Source organism: Phascolarctos cinereus, unplaced genomic scaffold (assembly GCF_003287225.1).
Source record: "Phascolarctos cinereus isolate Bilbo 61053 unplaced genomic scaffold, phaCin_HiC Scaffold_5;HRSCAF=322, whole genome shotgun sequence".
NCBI lineage: Eukaryota > Metazoa > Chordata > Mammalia > Diprotodontia > Phascolarctidae > Phascolarctos > Phascolarctos cinereus.
The window spans coordinates 292,492,728-292,515,805 of NW_027555958.1; the positions used below are offsets into that span (position 1 = coordinate 292,492,728).

Below are 23,078 nucleotides of genomic sequence, written 5' to 3' on the forward strand. Positions count from 1 at the left end.
CTTTCCCATTGATTCACATCCACTATTCCTCTGGGTCCAACACACAGCCTGTCTCCTCCAAGAGGACTTCCTTGACCAGCCCCACTTGGCCAGTGGTAATTCTTCCCCATCTCTGCTTCTGTATCACTTTGGTGTTCTGTAGTTTACTCTATGTTGTCTCGTACCAATGTTTACACATGAAAGTGTTTGCTGAGCATTAGCTCCTTGGTATGACACGCAATGTGTGTGAAATTCTAACATACCTGGAGAATTCTGAATAAGCTTTGTTTCCTAAAACCCCACACATTTGAACAAGCAAGTAATTAAACTACAAGGAGAAACACAATTCATATGTTTGCTAATTGTCTTTTGCTACTGGGAGCATTAATAGCCTTTTGCTAGGATGCCAGGATAGTTTTCAAATATTTGCAGCGGAGGCTTTTAAACCCTGCTTTGGAATAGATGAAAGTGGAAAGCGCTCCGAACTTTAAGTCTTGGCTCCACCACTTGTTAGCTCTGTGGCCTCAGTCACAATTTTCTGAGGCCTCATCTCTAAAAGAGGGATAACAGTACTTGCACCACCTACCTCACAGGGTTGTAACGTTCAAACAGGAGAACATATGTAAGGCACTATGTAAACACCAGCCATTTATTATTTTATCTTTCTTAATGACAACAACAACAACAATAGTTTAGGTTGAATTACTGATCTGCCCAACATATCCTTGAATTTTTTTACACAAAAGTTTTTCTAAAACATGGTTTTAGGATCAACTGAATTTACATTCCAAATTTTCATATCGTATCGGTCAGCTTACCTTCGCTTTTTTCTCATCGCTTCCAGTTGCACTGCCTTTACGAGCTGAGGAAATATAAAATAAGACTGAATGTGAGGCTCATGCTGCTCAAGGCTGTATAGCCCGTGTCCTCGGGCCCATAAAAGGGACACCCAGGAAGGCGCATTCTGTCTAGGTCAGCGGCACATGCTTTTATTTAGGTGGCGCTGGACAGCATTTGTAAGAAACTTAATGGATTTGTTAGGTTTCATACTTCAGCAGCAATGGCGGGATAACCACTCTGGGACAATACAGGGCAAGGAATAGATTGGCCAAATGTCAGGAACATGCGGGAGTTGGATTGTTATCACTGGTGTGGTCTTTAGGCACCTCACGGAATAGTTCATATGGGACTGACTAGTATCTAACATACTTTTAATAATTACGTGAAGGCATATTATGTGGGCCTAGAAAATCAACACAGGGGACAAAGAAACTTTAGTCCTGAAAGGTTATTCACCCAAGGTCCCCCCAAACAGATCACTTCCATGTACTTTCTCTCTCCCCTTTACCCCTCCTCCCACCACAAATCAAAAATTCTACATAGTACCATTCTTGACTAGCATGCAAGTTCCTTGAAGGTAAGGATTGTTTCATTTTTGATATGTAACCCCAGCCACCTGGGCTTCCTACTTAGAGAGCACTGCTATGAAGGTAATAATAATTACAGCTAACATTTATAGAGGGCTTACTATGTGCCAGGCCCTATGCTAAGGACTTTACAATTATTACCTTACTTGATCCTTACAACAACCCTGGAAGGTAGGTGCTATTATTGTCCCTGTTTTACAGATGAGGAAATGGAGGCAAATAGAGGTTAAGTGACTTGCCCAGGGTCACACAGCTAGGAAAAGTCTGGGCGGGGATCCGAACTTAGGTTTTCCTGCCTCTAGGCATGGTGCTTTATCCAATTCACCCCCTAATTAGAGAGTAGATTATCACACCAGAGTTCACCAGTTTGGTGACATGTTTTTAATCTTGGCTTTGAGGATTTCGAGGAAGAGGGAATACAGGCATTTGTACTCCATCTTGAAGGCCATATAAAGGAGGATGTCCAATGGACAAGAATGAACTGTGCCTGATTTCTAGATGGCAACTCTCCTGTCCCTCTTTTCTTGTACAGCATGTGTGACGGGGCTATGCCCCATGTGTAATAAGTAAAGGGGTGCCCCACGTGTATGAGTTGGGATGGAACTCCACCTGTAACAGATAATATCCCTATGGACATAATGTAGGATGTATGAGTGTGAGGAAACTCTAGTACTCACATCTAACGAATGGATGGTGAAAAGATGAAATGAAGACCACGTAAAAAATGCAGTTAGTTTAGTGTGAGAATTAGAAGGACCAATCAGATTCCATCTTTGAACACTGACTCCTCACGTATTCTCCATTTTGTTGTTTTTCTGTTATTCATCCATGGGAAACTAGATTATATAAGCCAACTATTGTTTCACACATGCAGGTGGATGTAATTCATCAACATCTTTTCATTTTATGAATTGAGGATCCTGAAACCTACTCGTCTCCCTCTCAACTTGGAAAGCCCTTGGTCTTTCCTCCAATTAGAAGTCAGATTACCTAATTTTGTATCCTGGTTAATTGCTTTTGTTCTAATTGGACTTTTTGGGCTTATCTGTTTTTTGGGTAGAAAAATCAGCTTTACTCTATATTTGGGGTCCCTGGACTAACTAGGGAATCTACTGACCCATTCTTTTGAATGCCTAGTTAAATAAGTCATCTATGTTCAGATTGTTTCACTAGTTATTAATTACCCGTTACAATGGGTACCTCACTAATACTAAAATGGTTGCATAGAGTATAGCACTTCATGGGAGGTTGGTCCTTTCTGGGCTCAGTTTCTGTTTATCTCAAAAAATTATCTCATAGAGGTTGAGGGGAATATGAAGATCTTGCATTTATCTAAGCTTATGACCATTACACGACTCTCTTGCTGGTGGGATTTTGATATGGGATGTTCTTCCTCTTATGACAAAGAAGGGATGTATCTCCGATCTCTCAAAAAGGATAAAAATATTTTCCCAAATCTTTATTCACTGACATCATTAATCATATCAGATTTTTTGTTTGTTTATAATTGGACAAAGGATATATATGATCATGTGAAGTAGGGAGAGATGTAATCAGAAAGTAAATAATGTAAATAAATACTGTGGCAATTGTGGGGAAGGGCAGATCTCTGTCTTTCCTTCTGTCTCTTCCTCCCTTAACTCAACAAGGAGTGAGCTGGGGCTGGGAGCAAGCATCCTATCAGTTCCGAGTGCCAGCGTCCTGTGGCCATATCCTTCCAGAGTCTTGGAGGAGGGGGCAGGGAAGCTGGCATCAGATGCAGCTTAAACCTTCCTCTTGCACATCTCATATGTCCAAGATGGCAGACAAACTCTTGGCTTTCCTTTTCCCAGAAGCCTCTAAAGCCAAGTTCAAAGACATGTCACCAAACTGGTGATTTTGGGGCACAGCCTATTCTTCACTTTTGGAGTCTGTCATTTCCATGGCATGGATTACTGACATGCCAGGGTCACATAGTATTCTCTAGCATCAAGTACAGTTCATGGTACACGTTAGCATGACTATAGCCAAATTAAGGGTTGAATAGGAACAAAAAGGCATAGGAATGGCTCCTGTCCCCTCCAATTTTCTCTTTTCAGAAGGCAAATCAGGAAAAATAAAAGCAATGAACTATCTACAGTATTCAGGAAGACATGAGTTCAAACTCTGCCTCATTCACTTACTAGCTGGGTAAATGACCCTGGGTAAGTCACTTAACTTCTACCTGGTTTCAATTTCCTCATTTATAAAATGAGGATAATAATAGCACCTGATTCCCAGGGCAACTGAGAAACTAAAATGAGAAGATCTATAGAGTATGCTGCAAACTTTAAAGTGTTCTCTAAACTTGAGTTATTTTTATTTTCATTATTGTTATTGCTAATTCCCCCAGAACTAAAAGGAATGAAACTCAAATACCATCTCTCCCTTTATTCAACCCTTCTTCAAGTCTTGAATGAAATGTTTTAATTAACTAGATTTTATATGAAAATAGTATTTTGGTTCTTGCCTTACCTACTTCGCTCCCTCTAAACCCAGTTAATCCTGCTGGCTGATTGTCATACGTAGAGGTGAAGGCTGGAGGCTCCTAATAATCGTATGTACATGGTAGCTCTGGGATTTCCCACTTTCTGGCATTCAAGGCCCTCCATAATTTGTATTTCATCTTCTTCTAGGGAGTCCACTGACCCATTCTTTTGAATGCTGAGTTAATAAATCATCTGTGCTCTGATTGTTTCATTAGTTATTAATTGCCTGTTACAGTGGGTACCTCACACTACAATGGTTGCATAGTCACTTCTCCAGCCTCGGCGTGACCAAACTACTCTATAATTTCCCACTTCCATGCCTTCTCTCATGTGGCTCTTTCCTTGCAAAGCCCTTCTTCTTCTTCTTCTTCTTCAAATTCCTCACTCAGGTCTGCCTGTCCAATCCCCATACTTATCCTTTAGGGCCTAGCTCAGGTGGGCCGCCTGTACTCCCTGGAGACTTCCTTAATTCCCTCCGCCCCCTACTTGAAGTAACCTCTAATTCCTCTGAATCTCTTTACCCATCTCTGTTAGGTCTTCTCTTGTGTGGTACCACCCTAGCTTCTGGGTAATTTCTGCCCCTTGTCTTATCCCTTGCTAGGTTCTTTGAGGGCAGGGAATACATCTTTCTGTCTCTCTGCCCTCCTCAAAGCACCGACCCCCCCATTGCTTTGTACACAATGGATGCTCCCTAAAGGCTTACTGAATTACACCGACACTGAAGATGACGGTTGTTTAGGAATTCCATGTGTTCCCCTCTCTGAGTCCTCCTGACTTGGCTCTGTCCTTTCAGGAGCACCAACATTCCCCTTTTGTGCTGTTCTTCACTTGCAGACACTAACACTGTACTGCTGAATGTGAAGACTGCCATCTTTGTTTTCTTGTGTGTGTACTGTTGCATAGTATCCAGGATAGGGCCTTGCACACACCTTACCAACATGCATGGATGAATGAATGTAAGATCCTATCAAACTTTGGGGTAGCCCCAACCTAAGCAGAATAGGAGAAACTTGAATCCTCTGGAAGGCTTCCTCCCTGCCACAAAACAGTGTTTTGGGCTGATGTCCTAACTTTAATATGGCCACCAGCTATCTTGATGTTTCTGCCCAACTGACTGCACAAGTCCCATGAAACAATCTCTGTTTGGTGATTGACATATTTTTTTCATTAACAAAAGCAATTAACATATAAGTAGTATTACCCCCCCCCCATGTCAATGTCTCTTTTGTTGAATACAGTCCACCAGTCATTGACCATCAACCTCCCAAGAGTGAGTTAGTGGAGCGGCCAGAATAAAAGAACTGTAAGAACAAAAAAGGGAAATAAGCATTAACTGTTAAGTGGTGGTGCACATGCAGAATGGCAGGCAAGCATGAGAGAGGAGCAGGGGGTGTGTGGAGACCCCGGGAGGGGGAAAGCAGCAGCGCCATCTGTCTGCTCACAGTGGACATCCCTGGAAGTCTCTCAAGCGGCAGGTTTCAAAGGAAGGGCTGAAAAGCTCACTGGTACGGTGTCAGCAGCCTTGCCACGGCACAAGTCACTAGGAAATGCACGAGCTTGGGAGAGTGGAGCAAGAAACACACCTTTTAACTGAGGAACTCGACTGACTGGCTTCCCGGATGGGGAACGTATGGGCTGCTTTTCTGGTGTTTTTGCATCCTCTTCCACTGAGGCACGTGGGCTCCTGGGCTCCCTACTCAAAGTATCTTCAGGGCCCAACTCTGAAAATTCTTGTTCCTTTGGAATATCAGCTTTGATATCCACTTGTGATATACCCTCGGAGGATTCTAAACTTGACAGTCCATCACTGCCTTCAGCTGCTACCTGGCCTACTGCAGGCAGGTCCCTTTCAATCACTGGCATCTCTGGGGGAATTCTGGAGAGAAAATCATCTGGCAGAGGAATTTTGATATGATGTTCCACTGGTAAATGGGGGATTGCAATAGTTTCCTTAGAAGCCATTGAAGGAGGCTGCAAGCTCTCTGGTCTTGGAGAAAGCTGAGAAGGAAGAGGTGAATCTTGGGGTAAGGATTCATCGATGTCACGATCTTCATCATCCTCCCTTACCATAGCCCTTTCTTTCACAGGCACTACCAATGGGTAATCCCCAGGTCTTCTGGATTGAACAGACTCCACTGACATATCTGAGACTTGTTCTCCAGGCATATTAATGGCATCTTGGCCAATGGCCTCAGTAACATAGTGTCCTGGATCACTAAGAAAGCTTTCATGGACTTCATGGCCTTCAACCCCAACTCTGAAATTCTCTGAGTATCCTGATAGGCTTTCCACCACAGTGGGCTTGGGAGATGTCAAAGTCTGTTCAGGTCTGTCTCCATCTTTCTGCTTTAGAGCTGGGCACATTTCCTCAATACCTTCCTCCAGGCTAGGTGCCTCTGAGTAAAATGAAATGTCTTGAGGGGCAAGGGGGACAGTCATTCCTGGCTCTTCAGGTTCTTTTTTCCTCAAAGGCATCTGTGGTTTCTGAAAAGTTTCTTCCACGCTTACCTGATGTATTTGAGACTGAATCTCATTGGCTGAGAAATCCAGGATCTCTGACTTTTCTCTCTGACACTCTGCTGAGACTCTGAACTCCTCTGCATTTGAAGAGGCAGTGATGGCAAAACGTTAGCATGGGCATGCTGATGGTAAAAGAGAAGAAACTCACTTCTGCACACCATTATCTGCTGTAGCCACTGTGAGTATGGGAGCTAATATGAGTAGTACGAATGCTGCTTCCATACGATATGAGTACCTAGCAACCTGCCTATAGTAAAGCATGGTAGCAAATCTGTGGTCATTTTTTTAAACCTCTGAGCAGATCTAAACTGCCTGCCTTACTATGACATGAGTCACTTGAGTCAGGACAGCTTGTATGAGATCCTTTTTGAATGTAGGTCCATAGGATAAGGTTTACCCACTGACCTAGAAACCCTATGGAATAATCAATATGTTATATAATGTGTACAGTGATGTTCCAGGAGGCAGGGACCGAACTGGGCATGTACTTAACCCAATGTCTAGGACACTGTGAGATCCTTAATATATACTAAATACCACCATCACCAGGATAAAGCAGAGGCTCAAGGACAGCTGATTTGGGCTCAGTTACTCATGCCAATTTCTTGCCCTGTTATCCCCACGAGCTGTGGAGATTTGGTCCTAGTGAAGAGTCTCAGTGCCCAGTGAGAGAGGAAAAGTGCAAGTGTCTCTTATCTATGTATGTAAACATCTCTCTCTCTCTCTCTCTCTCTCTCTCTCTCTCTCTCTCTCTCTCTCTCTCTCTAGATCCAGATCTAAGCACAATCAGGAAATGTGCAAGTGCTTCCTAACTAATTCAGCCAAGGCATCTCAACCCTACACTGTAACACCCTCTCCCAGTTTTTACTTTATGAGTGTGAATAGCTTAAAGTGGAACCAAGGCTGTCTATAGAAGAAAGCGACAAAGAAGTTTATAAATTGTGCTTTGCACATTTCTAATTCAATTGCTAAGGGCTGAGGAACCCTTAGTAAATAAAGGCTGTGTGCAGATCACAAGTATGCTTCTATTGAATAAGCCTTACACTCAGGCTCATCAAATAAGGCAAAAGACTTTATGTATAAATGAATCACACATCTTGGAAATTGAAGTTGAAAGGGGAGGAGGTTGATTAGGGATCCCCTAATCAGTTTGGGGACTCCCCAATCAACTTGATAAGAGTATAAGGTATGAACTGGTTTGTAGGCACCTGAGGGGCACCTCACCAAGGGCAGTGTGGATAAACTCATGGGCACAGAGAATTCCTGGTGGGTTTTTCAATGACTGCAGCTGCTTCCAAGGCAAGGACTCAAGAGCATGGATGGACTCTTGAGACAAAAGTGAGCATGTAGACCAGCTCAATCTTTTCTTGAACTTCATTTCCCTTTCCTCCTATTCAGAAGACAGGCCAAGGTACGGCATAGATCTGTGTTCTGAGTGGCAGAAACCTGCACGGTCACATTCTCTTCCCCATAGAAATTAGAAATGACTGCCTTAGGGCAGAGACAGGTGAAAACTGGCTGCCTATGCTTACAGGCTGCAAAAGGGAAGAGAGTCTGAAAGTGGACATTCTGAGACTAAAAGACGATAGAAACCAGAGTTCTAATACAGCTCCTATAAAAGCACATGGCAGGGGTGCCCACTCAACCTGAAAGGGTAGCTGACGGATAACATTCGTGAACTTTAAACTCCCCCATTGGAGGCGGGGTTTGAATGATCTAGGCATCAAGCTACCAAAATCTGGCGCTCTAGCAAGAGAGCAGAGATTTCCTGTGCAGTAACAGCTTTGGAGATTGTCATGTGGGTAACCTCAAGTTTGAGAGGTCGAAGACCGGGCCTTTTACAGAGAGAAGAGGATCTGATGATGCAGCATCTACTCTGGGAAAAGATGAGGATCGCCTGTTTTTGAACAGTCCTGCTTGGAGAGTAAAGTCAACAAATGGTTTGGAATATGTAGGTCCTATGGGGAGGGGATTGCTTGTCTGGCATCTCCAGTGTATGTTTATTTTCTAGGGGAACCTGAATTCTTTAACATACTAGTGTCACTCTCAGACTTAGAGTGTCATTCTGTGGGTGTGAATTTCCCTACTGGTTCTAGATTCAGAGAACTTAGATTCAAATCTGCCATCTAATAAGGCCCGTGTGAATACGGGCAAGTCCCTGTGCCTCGGTTTCTTCATCTGTAAGATGAGGAGGCTGACCTCTCAGGTGCCTCCCAGCTCGAGACCTATGACCCCATAGGGACCTGGGCATAGTGGGCATTTTATTAAACAACAAACATTTACTGAATAAACAAACTGCTGCTTTCTGAAGTACAAGACTGGCTTCCTTCCAATCCTGTTGCAATCTAGAAGCTTCCACAGTTGGCTGTTAAGAGTCTGGGCTCACTCATTCTAGGAAATACTAAAGACATGGATGTGAGGAATACAGAGAAGAATGGGAAGATGCACAGAAACTGATGAAAAGTGAAAAGTAAAAGCAGAACCAGCACAATAGTCCATATCTGTACCATATAACCTGACACTCTGACAAATGGATTCTAGAGTTCCGAATCGGGTTATTAAAACCTTTCTGATGCTTGATTATATGATGTGGTTTTTCTCAAACACCAGCGGTGTGGTTTTTTTTTTGTATTGTTTTAATTATCTAGGTACACAACTGAATTTCTATGGACTTTACCTTTTTCAGTTATAGAGGAACACAACCTATTCCAAAATAAAGTCTGGAGGAGATCTGAGATGAGTCTTCCCCCAGGAGCAAACTAATTGACTCTATACAGTACCACTTATACTGCCCCACACAGATGATTAATTTTTTTTAGGGTGTTCCCCATCCCCCACCCCCCATCCTCCCAAAGCTACAGAAATACAGCAGCTGCCTTCTGACAACATAGTGACTACCTAGATGGAGCCTTAAAAACAGTAATAATTATTTTAAAAGCTACTCTCCAAATTAAAGTGTGAGAGGGTCCTTAAGAAGTCAAGAGCCAGTCTTAAGAATTCAGGATGACAATCAACCTCAGAAGACACGTCTGTCACATCCTTGCTCTGTCTGGTCCCAAATAATGATCTAGTCTCCCGATTTCTTCCCATCCTGTCTGAACATAGTCAGTCTACTGACCTTGGGGAACATCTCCCGCTGCTTGGTCCTCCAAGTTAGGTGTGTCTCCAATACCTGCTTCCTCAGCTAGTCAACACATAAACAGAGAAAATAAAAATAGTGAGTCAATACATGTAAGGAACAACTGTTTACCATCTAGTACCAACTGGTATTTTTTGCAGGCAAGTAGGAGACAAAAGCATTTAGTGCCACCCCACTGGCTTCCTTGGAACAGGATAATTTGGTTCCTTCTTGCTTTTGTATTCCAAGTATCTAGCACTATGCCTCATATGTAGTGGGCACTTAATAAACACTAAAATGTTTACTGAATTAAATTTAATTTAGCAATAGACAAAAGTATAGCTTAAAATAATAAAAACTTCAAACTAGTCTCTTTTTAAAAATACATTTTTATTATCTTTTATTTTACATCACTCTTATTTCTCAATATGCCCCTCCTCCTCCTCTCAGAAAGCCATCTCTTATAATAAAGAATAAAAAGAAGGGGAAACAGCTCAACAGGATGAATCGACACAATGAAAAAGTCTGACATTATAAACAGGACACTCACAGTTCCTTGGTGTGTGTGTGCGTGTGCGTGTGTGTGCGTGTGCAGGAGGGGAAGTGTCTTCACACAACTCTTCTCTGGGGCCAAGTTCGGTCATCATAACTTAACAGGGTTCAGTTCTGTTTTGGTGGTGGTGTTACTTCCATTTACACTGCTGGGGTTACTGTTGTCCTGGCCTGCTTACTTTTTACTTTTCATCAGCATCTGTGAGTTTTCCAATTCTTCTCTGAATTCTTCACATTCATTATTTCTTACGGTACAGTCATATTCCCTCATATTCATGTACCACAATCTGCTTATTCATTCCCTGATCCCTGGGCATTTCCAATTCTTTGCTAAGACAAAAAGTACCGCTATAAACATCATAGGGTATATGAGGCTTTTCTTTTTGCCACGGACCTTCTTGGGATACAAGCCTCCCAGTGATCAAACAGTATGGACATGTCATTCACTTTTTACCATTGCTCCAAATTTCTTTCCAGAAAAGTTGGACCAATTCACAGTGCATCATTCACCAGTGCATTAGTGTCAACAAGTATTTATTATTAGGTATTTATCATGTGGCTGATACTATGACATAAAGACAAAAGTGAAAGCCTCTGCCCTTAAAGAGTGGACATTCCAATGGGGGAGGAATATGTATATCAAAGAGTAAACATTCCAATCGGGGAGAAACGTGTGTGTGTGTGTACACACACACACACACACACACACACACACACACACACACACACACACCCCTAGGAGTATATACAGATTATGTGCAAGATGATTACAAAGTAATTTCTGGAGGGGGTACCCTAGCAGCTTGGGCAAGGGGGAGCTGACGGAGAAGGGGACCAAGAAAGGCTTCATGAAAAAGATGGAACTTGAACTGAGTCTGGAAGGAAACCAAGGAAATCCAGGAGGTGAGGAGAGGAAGGAATGTATTAAAGGCAAGGAGACAGGAGGTGTAGAGGGCAGCTAGTTAGGGTGGGTGCAGTGGATAGGGCGCAAGGCTTGAAGTCAAGAAGACCTGAGTTCAAATCCAACCTCAGACACTTAGTAGCTGTGTGATGCTGGACAAGTCATTTTACCTTGTTTACCTCATTTTCTTCATCTGTAAAATAAGCTGGAGAAGGAAATGGCAAACCACTCTAGTATCTTTACCAAGAAAACCCCAAATGGGATCACGACTGAAATAACTGAACAACAAAAAATGGGCAATGGAGTATTCTGTGTGCAGAATAGTAAGTAGAATTACCACTGTGACTAGGAAACAGAGTATAAGGAAGGGATTAAAAAGTAAGAAGTGGGGCAGCTAGGTGATGCAGTGGATAGAGCACCACTATCAGGAGGACCTGAGTTCAAATCCAGCCTCAGATACTTACTAGCTGTGTGATGCTGGGTAAGTCATTTAATCCCGACTGCCTCAAAAAGAAAAAAAAAAGTAAGAAGAATGGGAATGTAGGAAGGGGTCAGGTTGTGAAAAGTTGTAAACATCAAATAAAGATTTTATATTTTATCCTTAAGGTAAGAGGGAGCCATTAGAGTTTACTGGGAGCAGGGATGACAGAATCAGACTTATACTTTAGGAAAATCACCTTTGCAGTTGAATGGATGATGGATTGGAGTATGGAGAAACTTGAGGCAGGGAGACCAAATAGGAGGATCCTCCAATAGTCTAGGGTAGCACTAAAGAGGGCCTGACCTAGATGGTGGTTGTGTGAGATAGAGAGGGGAGGTATGTGAGAGACGTGTGGACATAAATGCATGGAAGTGGTGACTAGATATGGGGGGGAGGGATGAAAGTGAAGAGTAGAGGACAATACCAAGCAGAGGGACTGTGGTACTCTCATCAATAATACTGAAGTTTGGAACAAGGATGGGTTTGGGAGGTAAGAAGATGATGAGATTTGTTTTAGACATGATGGGTTTGAGATGACTGTGAGACAAGTAGTTTGAAATGATCAATAAATAAATGATGATGTAGGACTAGAGTTTGGGAGAGAGATTAGGCATGGATATAGATATCTGGGAGTCATCTGTATAGAAATGGTAATTAAATCCACGAGAGCTGATGAGGTCCCCACTAGAAGGGAAGAAGAGAGAAAAGTCGAAGGCAGCCCTGGACAGAACTTCATTCCACAACATGATTATTCCCATCTTATGTCTTCTTAGCCAATTAGCTGGTTGTGAGATAAAACCTCAGAGTAGTTTTTATTTGCTTTTCTTCCCACCCCCAACTCTTTCTCTCTCTCTCCCTTCCTCCTCCCTTCTCTTTCTCTCCTCTCCTCCCCCCTCTCTCCCTCTCTTCTCCTCCTTCCCTTTCTCTCTCCTCTCCTCTCCTCTCACTCTCTTTCACTCCTCATGTCCCTCTTTCAGTCCTCTCTCTCTGTTTCTCTCTTCCCTCCCCCTCCTTCCCTCTCTCTTTCTGGTGATCTGGAGCAATGTTTTACACAGTTCACATGGCTCCTCTTTTAGGAGCTCACACTATTTTTTTTTCTCCTAAGGGAGAAAGGACCTGGCTACTGGATGGCCACAACCCTCCTGATGGTCCATGTGGGAGATGTACAAGGCTGTGCCAGTTAAGCTTGTGGATAGCTTAGTGAGATCCCCCAGCCTCACTGCTGGGAAAACCAAAGCACAGACCCCAGTGACATCACAGGAAGGAGGAGAGTCCTGGTGGAGCATCACCTCAAAATAAAAAATCCTCTGCAAGCAGGTGGCCAGGCTCTGGACCGCTGACTGATGGGACATGCAGCACTACTATGTGCCAGCCCCTTACAGATCTGTGAGTCCCCTTATGGCTCAACCTGACTACAGTAGGAAATTGAAGAGGTTCACACTCCAATCACATCAAGGCCATTCAATTACAAACATCTCATGAGCTTTAATTAGGAGGTACCAATTTTTTTTTTTTGGTTTAGACCTGTGATAATTAGTGTGGGGGAACTCCAGGTATGGAAACTCCCTGTATTGATCCAGATCAGCAACTTGTTGGTAACTTTAGTCTCAGAGGATTGGCTGATATATTGACAGGCAAGTAACTTGTCTGTGATCACATAGTTATATGATTTTATGTGATCCTGATTCCAAGTAATGCCCTGACTTCCTTCTGTCAAAATAAATGTGTTCAAATACCTAGAGTGTAATAAGTACAAGTACTAGGATGGCTAGGTGGTGCAGTGGATAGAGTGCCAGGCCTGGAGTCAGGAAGACTCACTTTCCTGTGTTCAAATCTGGTCTCAGACACTTACAAACTGTGTGACCCTGGGCAAGTCACTTTATCCTGCTTTGCCTCAGTTTCCTCATTCTGTAAACGAGCTGGAGAAGGAAATGGTAAACCACTCCAGTATCTCTACTAAGAAAACCTCACATGGGGTCCCTGAGAGTTGGAAGCGACTGAAAATGACTGAATGACAAAAAGAACAAGAAGTACAACAGAAACAACAACTATCCAATGAGCAGAGCAGTCTTGTCCTCAAGGTGTAGTCCTGAAGGGCAAGCTGACATTGCGGAAGACAGAAAAATAGCTTCCTATGGGAGCACAGTAATGGATGAGGAAGCTGGGTACAATTCCTGGAGAGATCTTCCTTTCTCTGAAAACAGCTTTTTTTTTTTTTGCTAGGCAATGAGGTTAAGTGACTTGCCCAGGGTCACACAACTAGTAAGTGTTATGTGTCTCAGGCCAGATTTGAACTCAGGTCCTCTTGAATCCACTGTGCCACCCAGCTGCCCCAAAACAGCTTTTTGTTTAAAAACGTCAGTACGTGGATCCTTTCACCAAGTCTGGCTGCCTGGAATCAGATCTGTTCAATGGAAACATTCTTGCAATCACTACACGCAGAACTTTTTGCAAATTGGTGTCTTATCCCAAAGCTTCTGACCCTGCTTAGGGACATCACTGGCCACATGATGATGTCCTATCTGTTCCAAAAGGCCATCATCAGGAGGGTCACTTCCTCAAATTGTGTAGCACTTGTAAGTGCTCAGAGAAGACAGATTCCCTTAGAGACTTGGAGGGATGATGGCAATGCCAGTCCACTGACTGTCAAAGAGACCTTCTCTTGGCACACTGGCAGCGTTCTTCCTGCTAACTACAATAGTCTAGACTCCTCAATAGGCAGGATGAGTTTCAGCTCCTAATCATAAAATTTGACTTTCTAGACAAGAGGAAGATAGCATGGATGCTGTGATGAATTGGCCATTCCCTTACTGTGGGTGAAAACTGTTTGCAAGCTGGAAAGGTCAACACACACAGTGGAGAAAAGAGACAGAATCCAACAGGATCCTGATGGGATAGATCATTGGCTAAATATAAGTTACATTAGGGACACGTGTTACGGGGCTAGGGCCTTGGGAAATTTCCATTTGAGGAAGCTCTCGCTACCAATGCAGGCTGCCACCTTCTCTGCAACTCAGAGCCAACTTATGTACACTTAGTGTGTTTTATTAGAGATTCTTCTTGTGTGCATTGGACTACATGGCCAACCCGGAAATTATACACGCTTTCAGCATCTGACCTAGGTATCTGTAAAGTGGGACTATGGATAAGGAGTCAAGGACACCCAAGTAGTATTTCTATCACTCTTCCAAGTGAAGGCTGGGATGCTAGAGGAAAGGAAGAGACAGAAAATTAAGAGATGGATACAGAGACTGGGGGGGAGTGTCAAAGAATAGAAATTTGATTTTCTGGAGAAATCTTTAAGATTTTGGAATAAAAGGTGCTACTTAGGAATGGATATGTATATGTCAATACCATAAAATAAGCCTTAAACAGAAAATATTAAGCCCTGATAGAATGGAGAACACTAGAGCACTAGTAGAAGAAAAAGCCAGTAACTTACAGGTGGAAAAAACAGGAATGAGGGCTATAAATAAAGACTTATAGCCCCAAATATTCCTATTTCAATGAACAGATAACAGGATAATAAATTTAAAGCTGGAAGGCACCTTAGATGTTATCAAGGCCAATTTCCTCATTTTGCAGACAAGAAAATGGAGGCACAGAGAAATTAACTGACTTACCCAGAGTCATACGGCTAAAGAATTGGAGAAAGGATTTTAACCAAGGGTTTTTTAAATTTTTTTTAAATTCCAAATCTAATGTTTCATTAACTATGTTATTCTGTCTCTGGAGCATTTTTGTTCAGTTGTGTCTGACTTTTCGTAACCTCATTTGAGGTTTTCTTGGCAAAGATACCAGAGTGGTTTGCCATTTCCTTCTCCAGCTCATTTTACAAATGAGAAAACTAAAATAAACATGATAAAGTGATTTGCCTAGGGTCACACAGCTAATAAGTGTCTAAGGCTGCATTCAAACTCAGGAAGATGAGTTTTTCTGACCCCAGGCCTGGCACTCTGTTTACCTAGCTGCCCCCTCTGAGAATATAGGCAAGTTCAAAATAAACTTGGCCTTCAATGAAAAAAAGGTTTGTTAGGGTGAGACTCACAAGTCTTGGTAGGATGAAACTCATCACTGGAAAAGAGTTATAGAAGAATATATCTTTTTCAAAGGAAATCTTCTATGATCTTGTGGAAGATGGGGCTAAACGGCCCCCAGTTGAAAGAATACATCTTAGTTTCTTCTTCTGAAGAATGCGGGGGTTGCACTTGGTTTCTAATAGGTCTCCCAGCTCTAGATATATGATCTGATATAGTGATGTTGAAAACCATTAGCCTGAGGGGGTGACACAATGGAGAGTATTTGGGTGATGATAAAAAGAAAAACCCTAATATAATAATATATTAATATGATAATATATAATAATGTATTGTATAGTTTATATATAATATATAACATAATATGGTAATATAATATTATCATACAATATTATACATGAATAATATATTAGTATTATAATAATATATAATAACAGATTACCTTGCAAGATGGAGGGAATAAATGATAAATTTCTTATTCAGATCATAAAACTGATATCAAAATAATGTGTACATACACACACACATATATATATATATATATAATTAGTGATGGAGGACACATCAATGACATGGATATTTGTTGGAAATCTCATTCCACAAAAAGTAGATTATCAGGTAAATTCTTGTCTTACTGACACAGAAGTGATGGGAAAATGGGAGAAAACAATCACATCTTGCTGAAGTTGGTGATGGTCAAGGAGTGGAAAGAACATATATAGTCAGACATATAACCTGGACTTTAAGGAAAAGCTCAGTCAGCTTGCAAGGCCAGACTTTATAAGGGGAAGATATTTAAATGGAAGGGAGGCTTTCAAAGACAAATCTCTGATGATACAGTTTCAAACGAAAATAATGGAAAAGAAAAGGGGGAGAAGAAAAGGGGGCAAGCATCTATAGAGATCAATAGAGCTGCACAGGAAACACATGAGTTCAGATTCAAACAGGGATCCATAATCAAAGAATCCCCACAGATGAAAGCAATCACTTTTTCTGATATATCTCTGTCTGAACTGTCTCCTTTGCCTCTCCCATCTCATATCATGCATATTTGTGGATACGCTGAGTCTACCCATTAGATAAGGGGTCTTTAATATGTATTTTATTTTATTCATTTAAAAACATATTTCTAAGAAAATATGCACAGACTTCACCAGGGCACCATAAGGGCCATCTTATACAATAATGGCTAAAACTTCTGAGTTAAAATGATAAGGCTCAGGCTTAAAGAATATGTCATTTTCATCCCTGTATCCCCAGCATTTATTTGTAAAAGGCCTTCCACGCTGTAGCAACTTAACAAATGTCTGTTGAGTTGTTTATAGACAGAAAGAGTAACGATAGTTAATACTCTCATTTTTTTGCATTAATATGGTTACAAAAATGCTTTCACATGCAGTATATCATTTGATCCATAAAGCAACACTGTGAGATGGGTAGTACAGGGATTTTATGTATGTCAAAACTGACACCTTGTGACCTGCCCAAAATCATATAGGAAAGTTAAGTGGTAGAATCCAAGTATCTAGTTGTAGGATAGACTTGTAATTATTAGTGGCAGGATGGCTAAACTTAAGCAAGATAAGGGGCAGCTAGTGGTGCAGTGGACAGAGCATCAGGCCTGGAGTCAGGAAGACTTATGTTCGTGGGTTCAAATCTGGCCTGAGACACTTAGTAGCTGCATGACTCCAGACAAGTCACTTCACCCTGTTTCTCTTTGTTTCCTCATCTGTAAAAGGAGCTGGAGAAGTAAATGGCAAACCACTCCAGTATCTTTGCCAAGAAAACCTCAAATGGGGTCATGCAGAGTCAGACACAATTGAAAATGACTGCACATCCTGAAGCAAGATAAGCTAGCTGAATGTTATGAAAAATACACAAGACAACAGAAAAGATTCAACACACAGGTTCAAAAAATTAATTCCATAAGTGCAGGATGGAGGAGTCATTACTAGGAGATAAAATTTCAACTTCAAACTTCTTTTTTTGGCTAGGCAATGGGGTTAAGTGACGTGCCCAGGGAAACACAGCTAGTAAGTGTTATAGGTCTGAGACTGGATTTGAACTCAGGTCCTCCTGAATCTAGGGCCAGTGCTCCATCCACTGTGCTACCTAGCTGCCCAAACTTCAAACTTCTTAAGAGTCAATAATATACCATGACAGTCAAAAAAGCTACATCGGGCTACATTAATAGAATAAATGGCCCCCAGAACAAGGGCAGTGATAGTCCTCTTGTACTCTGACATGATTAGGCCACATCCTGAGCACTACAATAGGTTCTGAGTGCCCCATTCCTAAGACATTGACAAGCTGATATGTGTCCAAAGGACGGCAACCAAGGTGATGAAGGATCTCAAACTCATGTCATAAAAGGACGAGTTGGAGAGACAGGATGGTACAGCGGAAAGAGACTGGACTGAGCTCTGATCTCAGATCTGCTACTTTCTACCTGAGCAACTCTAGACAAGCCACCTCATCTCTGTGCCTCAGTTTCCCTATCTGTGGAATAAAGTTTGATTTATAAAGATGATTTATAAAAGTCCCATCCAGTTCTAAAACTAGGATCCTATGATCTTATGAATATGGGATACATAAAATCTGGAGAAAGTCTAAACATGTAGAGGGCATGAGAGCCGGCTAGACTTGTTTCACCTGGCCCCACAGGGCAGAACTAGAAATGGCAGACAAAAGCTGCGGTGAGGCAAACTTTGGTTTAATGTAGATTAAAACTTTCTAACAATTAAGTAAGGGAAGCCAGATGGTGATGTGGATAGATTGCTGGGCCTGGAGTCATGAGGACCAGAAATCAAATCCAGCCTCCGACACTTAACAGCTGTGTGACCCTAGGCAAGTCACTTTACCCTGTTTGCCTTAGTTTCCTCATCTGTGAAATGAGCTGGAAACAGCAAACCACTGCAGTAATTTTGCCAAGAAAACCCCCAAATGGGGTCACAAAGAGTCAGACACAGTTGAGCAACAATAATAACAATCAGGTGCTGTTCAAAAGTGTAATTTAGGCAATGAACTCTTTTTTGTTGTATATTGTCAGGCAAACATTAGACTAGATGATCATTTGTTTGAAATATTTTAAATGGAACTCCTGCTCATGTATAAGTGGGACTGGATGATCCCTGATCTCCTTCCCAAATCTGAGTCTCAGAAAGGCTTTAAAAGCCATTTTGGGGGCAAGAAGAAGAACAAGAAAGGGGAGGGGGGGCTGATGTCCACTGCTTGGGGCACACAGTATATTTACGGATGACAGACAAAACAAAAATACTAAATTTATTTCCATCTTGGGAATGACTTTCAGTCTTGTAAGGGTAGAATAAACAATCAGAGATGGAACCGATGCTAAAGATAGAGGAGGAGGTGTTAAGAGAGTTCCAAGCAACTTTAAATGAATTCAAATCTCCTAGCCTCCTGGATAAAGCACATCCAGGGGCCTGGAAGAAATCCCCAGTGTGATTGCTGAATCAGAGCTGGAAGCTGTGGGGAATCAGGGAGAGAGGGGAAAGCTGCCTAGAGAGTTAGGACATGGGTAACGTCCTCAAAAGGCTAAGAACATGGATCCTGCAACTACAGAGTTTGATGTCAATTCCAGGCAAAATTCTACAATGATTATCAGATAGCTATCTTGGGAGTACCAAGAAAGGGAAGCAGGGATCCCTAGGAGTCATCATAAATTCACTAAGAATAAACTGTGTCAGCCTAACCTCATTTTCTTTTCCGACAGAGTTAACAAGGGAATAATGCAGACATAGTATACATTTGGATTTCAGTAAGGCATTTTGGAGCAGCTAGGTGGCACAGTGAATCTGGAAAGCAGGTCTGGAGTCAGGAAGACCTGAGTTCAAATCTGGACTTAGATACTTACTAGCTGTGTCACCCTAGACAAGTCACTTTACCCTGTTTGCCTCAGTTTCCTCATCTGTAAAATGAGCTGGAAAAGGAAATGGCAAACCATCTCATTGTCTTTTCCAAGAAAACCCCAAATGGGGTCACAAAGGGTCAGACATGATGGAAACACAATTGAACAACAACAAAATGATATTTTTGGCAGAAGTTTTTTGTGATATCTTGTGGGAAAGGTAGAGAAATGTTAGTAGAGTGATAGTACTATTACATTCATTTGTAGCTGGTTGAATAGTTGGACTAAGTGAGTGGTGATAAATGAATTGACATCAATCCAGAAAGAGCTTTCTAGTGCTCTATCCTCAGCCCTGTTATGGTCAACATTTTAATGAATGAATTAGATGAAGACATAGTTGAGAGACTTTCAGTAAGGATGAAGACATAAAAGGTTATGGTTGCATCTTTCTCCCCCTAAGAGTCTCTCACTGAAGATGAAAAAGGGCACAAGATGAAACGACAGTCAATAAAACCAAAAGGAAATATGAGTAAACTCTTTGATCCAGTCCAGGACATCACAAGGAGAATGGTCGGAAGCCTTGCAAGAACTCTGATTAGGGGTGCTCTTGGGGGGCTCAAAGTCTGGGCAATGAGGAGGAAATGGAGCCAGGTATGGACTGTTAGGAGAAGCACAGTAGGTTCACCCACCACAGCAAGAACTTGGGCAACTGGAGAAAAAGGAAAACCTCAGAGAAGAAGACCTGGCTTCAAGGGCCATCTCCTTACTGCTGGAGTCATACCCTTCACAGACGCTACCAAGGTCTAAAAAGTGACACTCATGGATTGGATTGCATTTGACAACAGACGCCGAGGGATGTTTTGACAGCTGTTTTTAGGAATCACAGAGTTCACCACAGCCATATCCATTTCAAACTCATGATAATGATAAAGCTAACATTACAAATTCATATTTAGGCCAACTAAAATAGTTACAGAGCAACCTCTACCAACAATAACAACAACAATAACAATAATATTAGTAGTAGCTAGCATCAATATAACACTTTAAAAATATTATTTTATCCTTGCAACAATCCTGGGAGGTAGGCACTATTATCATCTCATTTTACAGATCAGGAAACTGAGGCAGACAGAAGTTAAGTGACTTGCCCATGGTACACAGCTATTACGTGTTTGAGGCTGACCCTGGCAAATAGGAGCTATTGTTATTCCCATTTTACAACTGTGGAAACTGGGGTAGTCAGAGTGAAGCGACTTGTCCAGGGTCACACAGCTCGTAAGTCTCTGAAGCCAAGATTTGAACTCGAGGGCTTCCTAACACTGGGTGCAGCACCCTATATGCACAATGCTACTAGTTGCCTTTCTTAAAGAAAGATAAAAAGATCCAGATGCCGCCTGGTCATGTCTCTGCTATACTACTGGACCCTACTATAACTCCAAATACGGGCTGTGTGGTCAAATCTCTATGACACTTACCAGGTATTTATTAAGGACTTACTATGCACCTCGCACTAAGCACTGGGAAAACAAAGATGAGCAAAAATAATCCTTCCTTCAAGTAACTTACATTCTAATGGGGCAGACAACATGCACAAATATGGGCATATAGAAGATACATACAAAACAGATGCAAGGCAACAGACTATACAGTGCAGGGAGAGGAGGTAATATCTAAGAAAACTAGAGAGGTAGGAAGGAGCAAGCTTGTGAGAATAACAGCAATATTGTTTTAAGACCAACTTTGAGCAAGTAAGTCATCTACAAAGGACATATAAAGGAAGATGCTATCTGCATCCAGAGAAAGAACTGATATATGGATATAGCCATACTTGTGTCTAATGGTAGCCCTCTCTAGTGAGAGAAATGATTATTTCTTTCATTTTAAATAACCAATTATTGGGGAGATCTAGGGTTTTTTTTTTCCTTTTTCCTCTTTTCTTTCTTTCTTTCTTTCTTTTCTTTCTTTCTTTCTTTCTTTCTTTCTTTCTTTCTTTCTTCTTTCTTCTTTCTTTCTTTCTTTCTTTCTTTCCTTTCGTTCTTTCTTTCAGGCAATTGGGGTTAAGTGACTTGCCCAGAGTCACACAGCTAGTAAGTGTCAAGTGTTTGGTCTGAAGCCGAATTTGAACTCAGGTCCTCCTGACGGCAGGGCCAGTGCTCTATCCACTGCGCCACCTAGCTGCCCCCTCCCCTTTTCCCATTTCAAAGTCCAGTCTTTCAAGGAGATCTTTGACTTTGCCCCCAAATTTACCCCACCTAAACCATCCTCCTAGATGGAGTTGTTGCCCCACCCAATTAGAAAAACCTTACAAAGAAAATCTAATCTCGGTGAATTCCAGCCCACTATGCTCTAGTCAGACCGGTCTGAGTGACTTTGCTACATTCTCCAGTACTTCATTAGAAAAAGTCCTCCTCTCATGATAATATTTATTCTCTCATTACTTGTTAAGTAATCAGAGTTGATTTCCACCCTTAGGAACACATCCACTCTTCCAAGGGCACATAAGCATTGAGTGGGTTCCATGAAGGGTCTTGGGTATTCGAGATCTGCTAGCAATAATTAATAAAACGATTAATTACTCAGAAACTATGTCTCTCAAACTTTTTACGTATCACACTAGAGTGGGGGGGAGAAAAAAAGAAATTTATATGATAACTCTTACATATTTAAAAAATATCAAAGTGTACATAATAGATTTGCAGTATCATGTGCAATCATCTTTTTTAATAATACTATGTTATGAAAATGCTTGTTTTATTCCATAAATTAAAAATAAAATAAAGTTTTTCAAAAAGCAAAGAAGAAAAACTTTAAATGCCAAACAGAGGAGTCTACATTTGATCCTAGAGGTAAAAGAGGGGTAAGGGTGGTTATTGGAGTTTATTGAATAGGAGAGGGACTTAGACCTAGGCTTTAGGAAAATCCTTTTGGCAGCTGCTTGGACTCAGCAGAGGTGGGGAACCTGCAGCCTTGAGGCCACATGTGGCCTTCTAGGTCCTCAAGTTTGGCCCTTTGACTGACTCCAAGCTTCACAGAGCATATCCCCTTAATAAAAGGATTTGTTCTGTAAAACTTAGACTCAGTCAAAGGGCCGCACCCAAGGACCTAGAAGGCCACATGTGGCGTCGGGGCTGTAGGTTCCCCACCTCTGATAGAGCATGGAGACACCTGAAACAGAGGGAGCAAACAGGAGGCTACTGAAGGAGTTCAGATGAGAGGGGATAAGGCCCTGAATTACAGAGGCACCTTATGAATGGAGAGGATGGGGGCATCTCTGAGAGATGTTATGGAGCTAGAAAAGATAAGATTTGGCAACTGCTTGGTTATGGGAGGTCAATATTCAAGGATGATACCACAGTCATGAGCCTGAGTAACAGGAAGGAAGGACAGAAACAGGGAAGTTTAGGAGAGAGATGGCTTTTGAGAAGAAAATAAGTTCCATTTTGTATTTTTATCTATATTTTTATTATTTTTTTAGGCAATTGGGGTTAAGTGACTTGCTCAGGGTCACACAGCTAAGTAAGTATATGAGGCCAGATTTGAACTCAGGTCCTCCTGACTCCAGGGCTGGCGCTCTATCCACTGCATCACCTAGCTGCCCCAATAAATTCCATTTTGGACCTAGTGAATATAAATGCCTGTGAGGGCATTCAGTTTGTAATGTCTGATTAATGATGCTATGCTAGAG

The 23,078-nt window shown here is 41.8% G+C and overlaps 1 protein-coding gene across 1 annotated transcript in view; it reads right to left on the reverse strand.

Moving 5' to 3' along the window:
* MAPT (microtubule associated protein tau) overlaps window positions 1-23,078 on the reverse strand; it is a 162,758-nt gene that overhangs the window by 52,795 nt on the left and 86,885 nt on the right. The window contains 3 exon segments of the mRNA XM_020997404.2: window positions 798-841; window positions 5,497-6,510; window positions 9,552-9,617. Of these exon segments, the coding sequence (XP_020853063.2) occupies window positions 798-841; window positions 5,497-6,510; window positions 9,552-9,617 (1,124 nt within the window).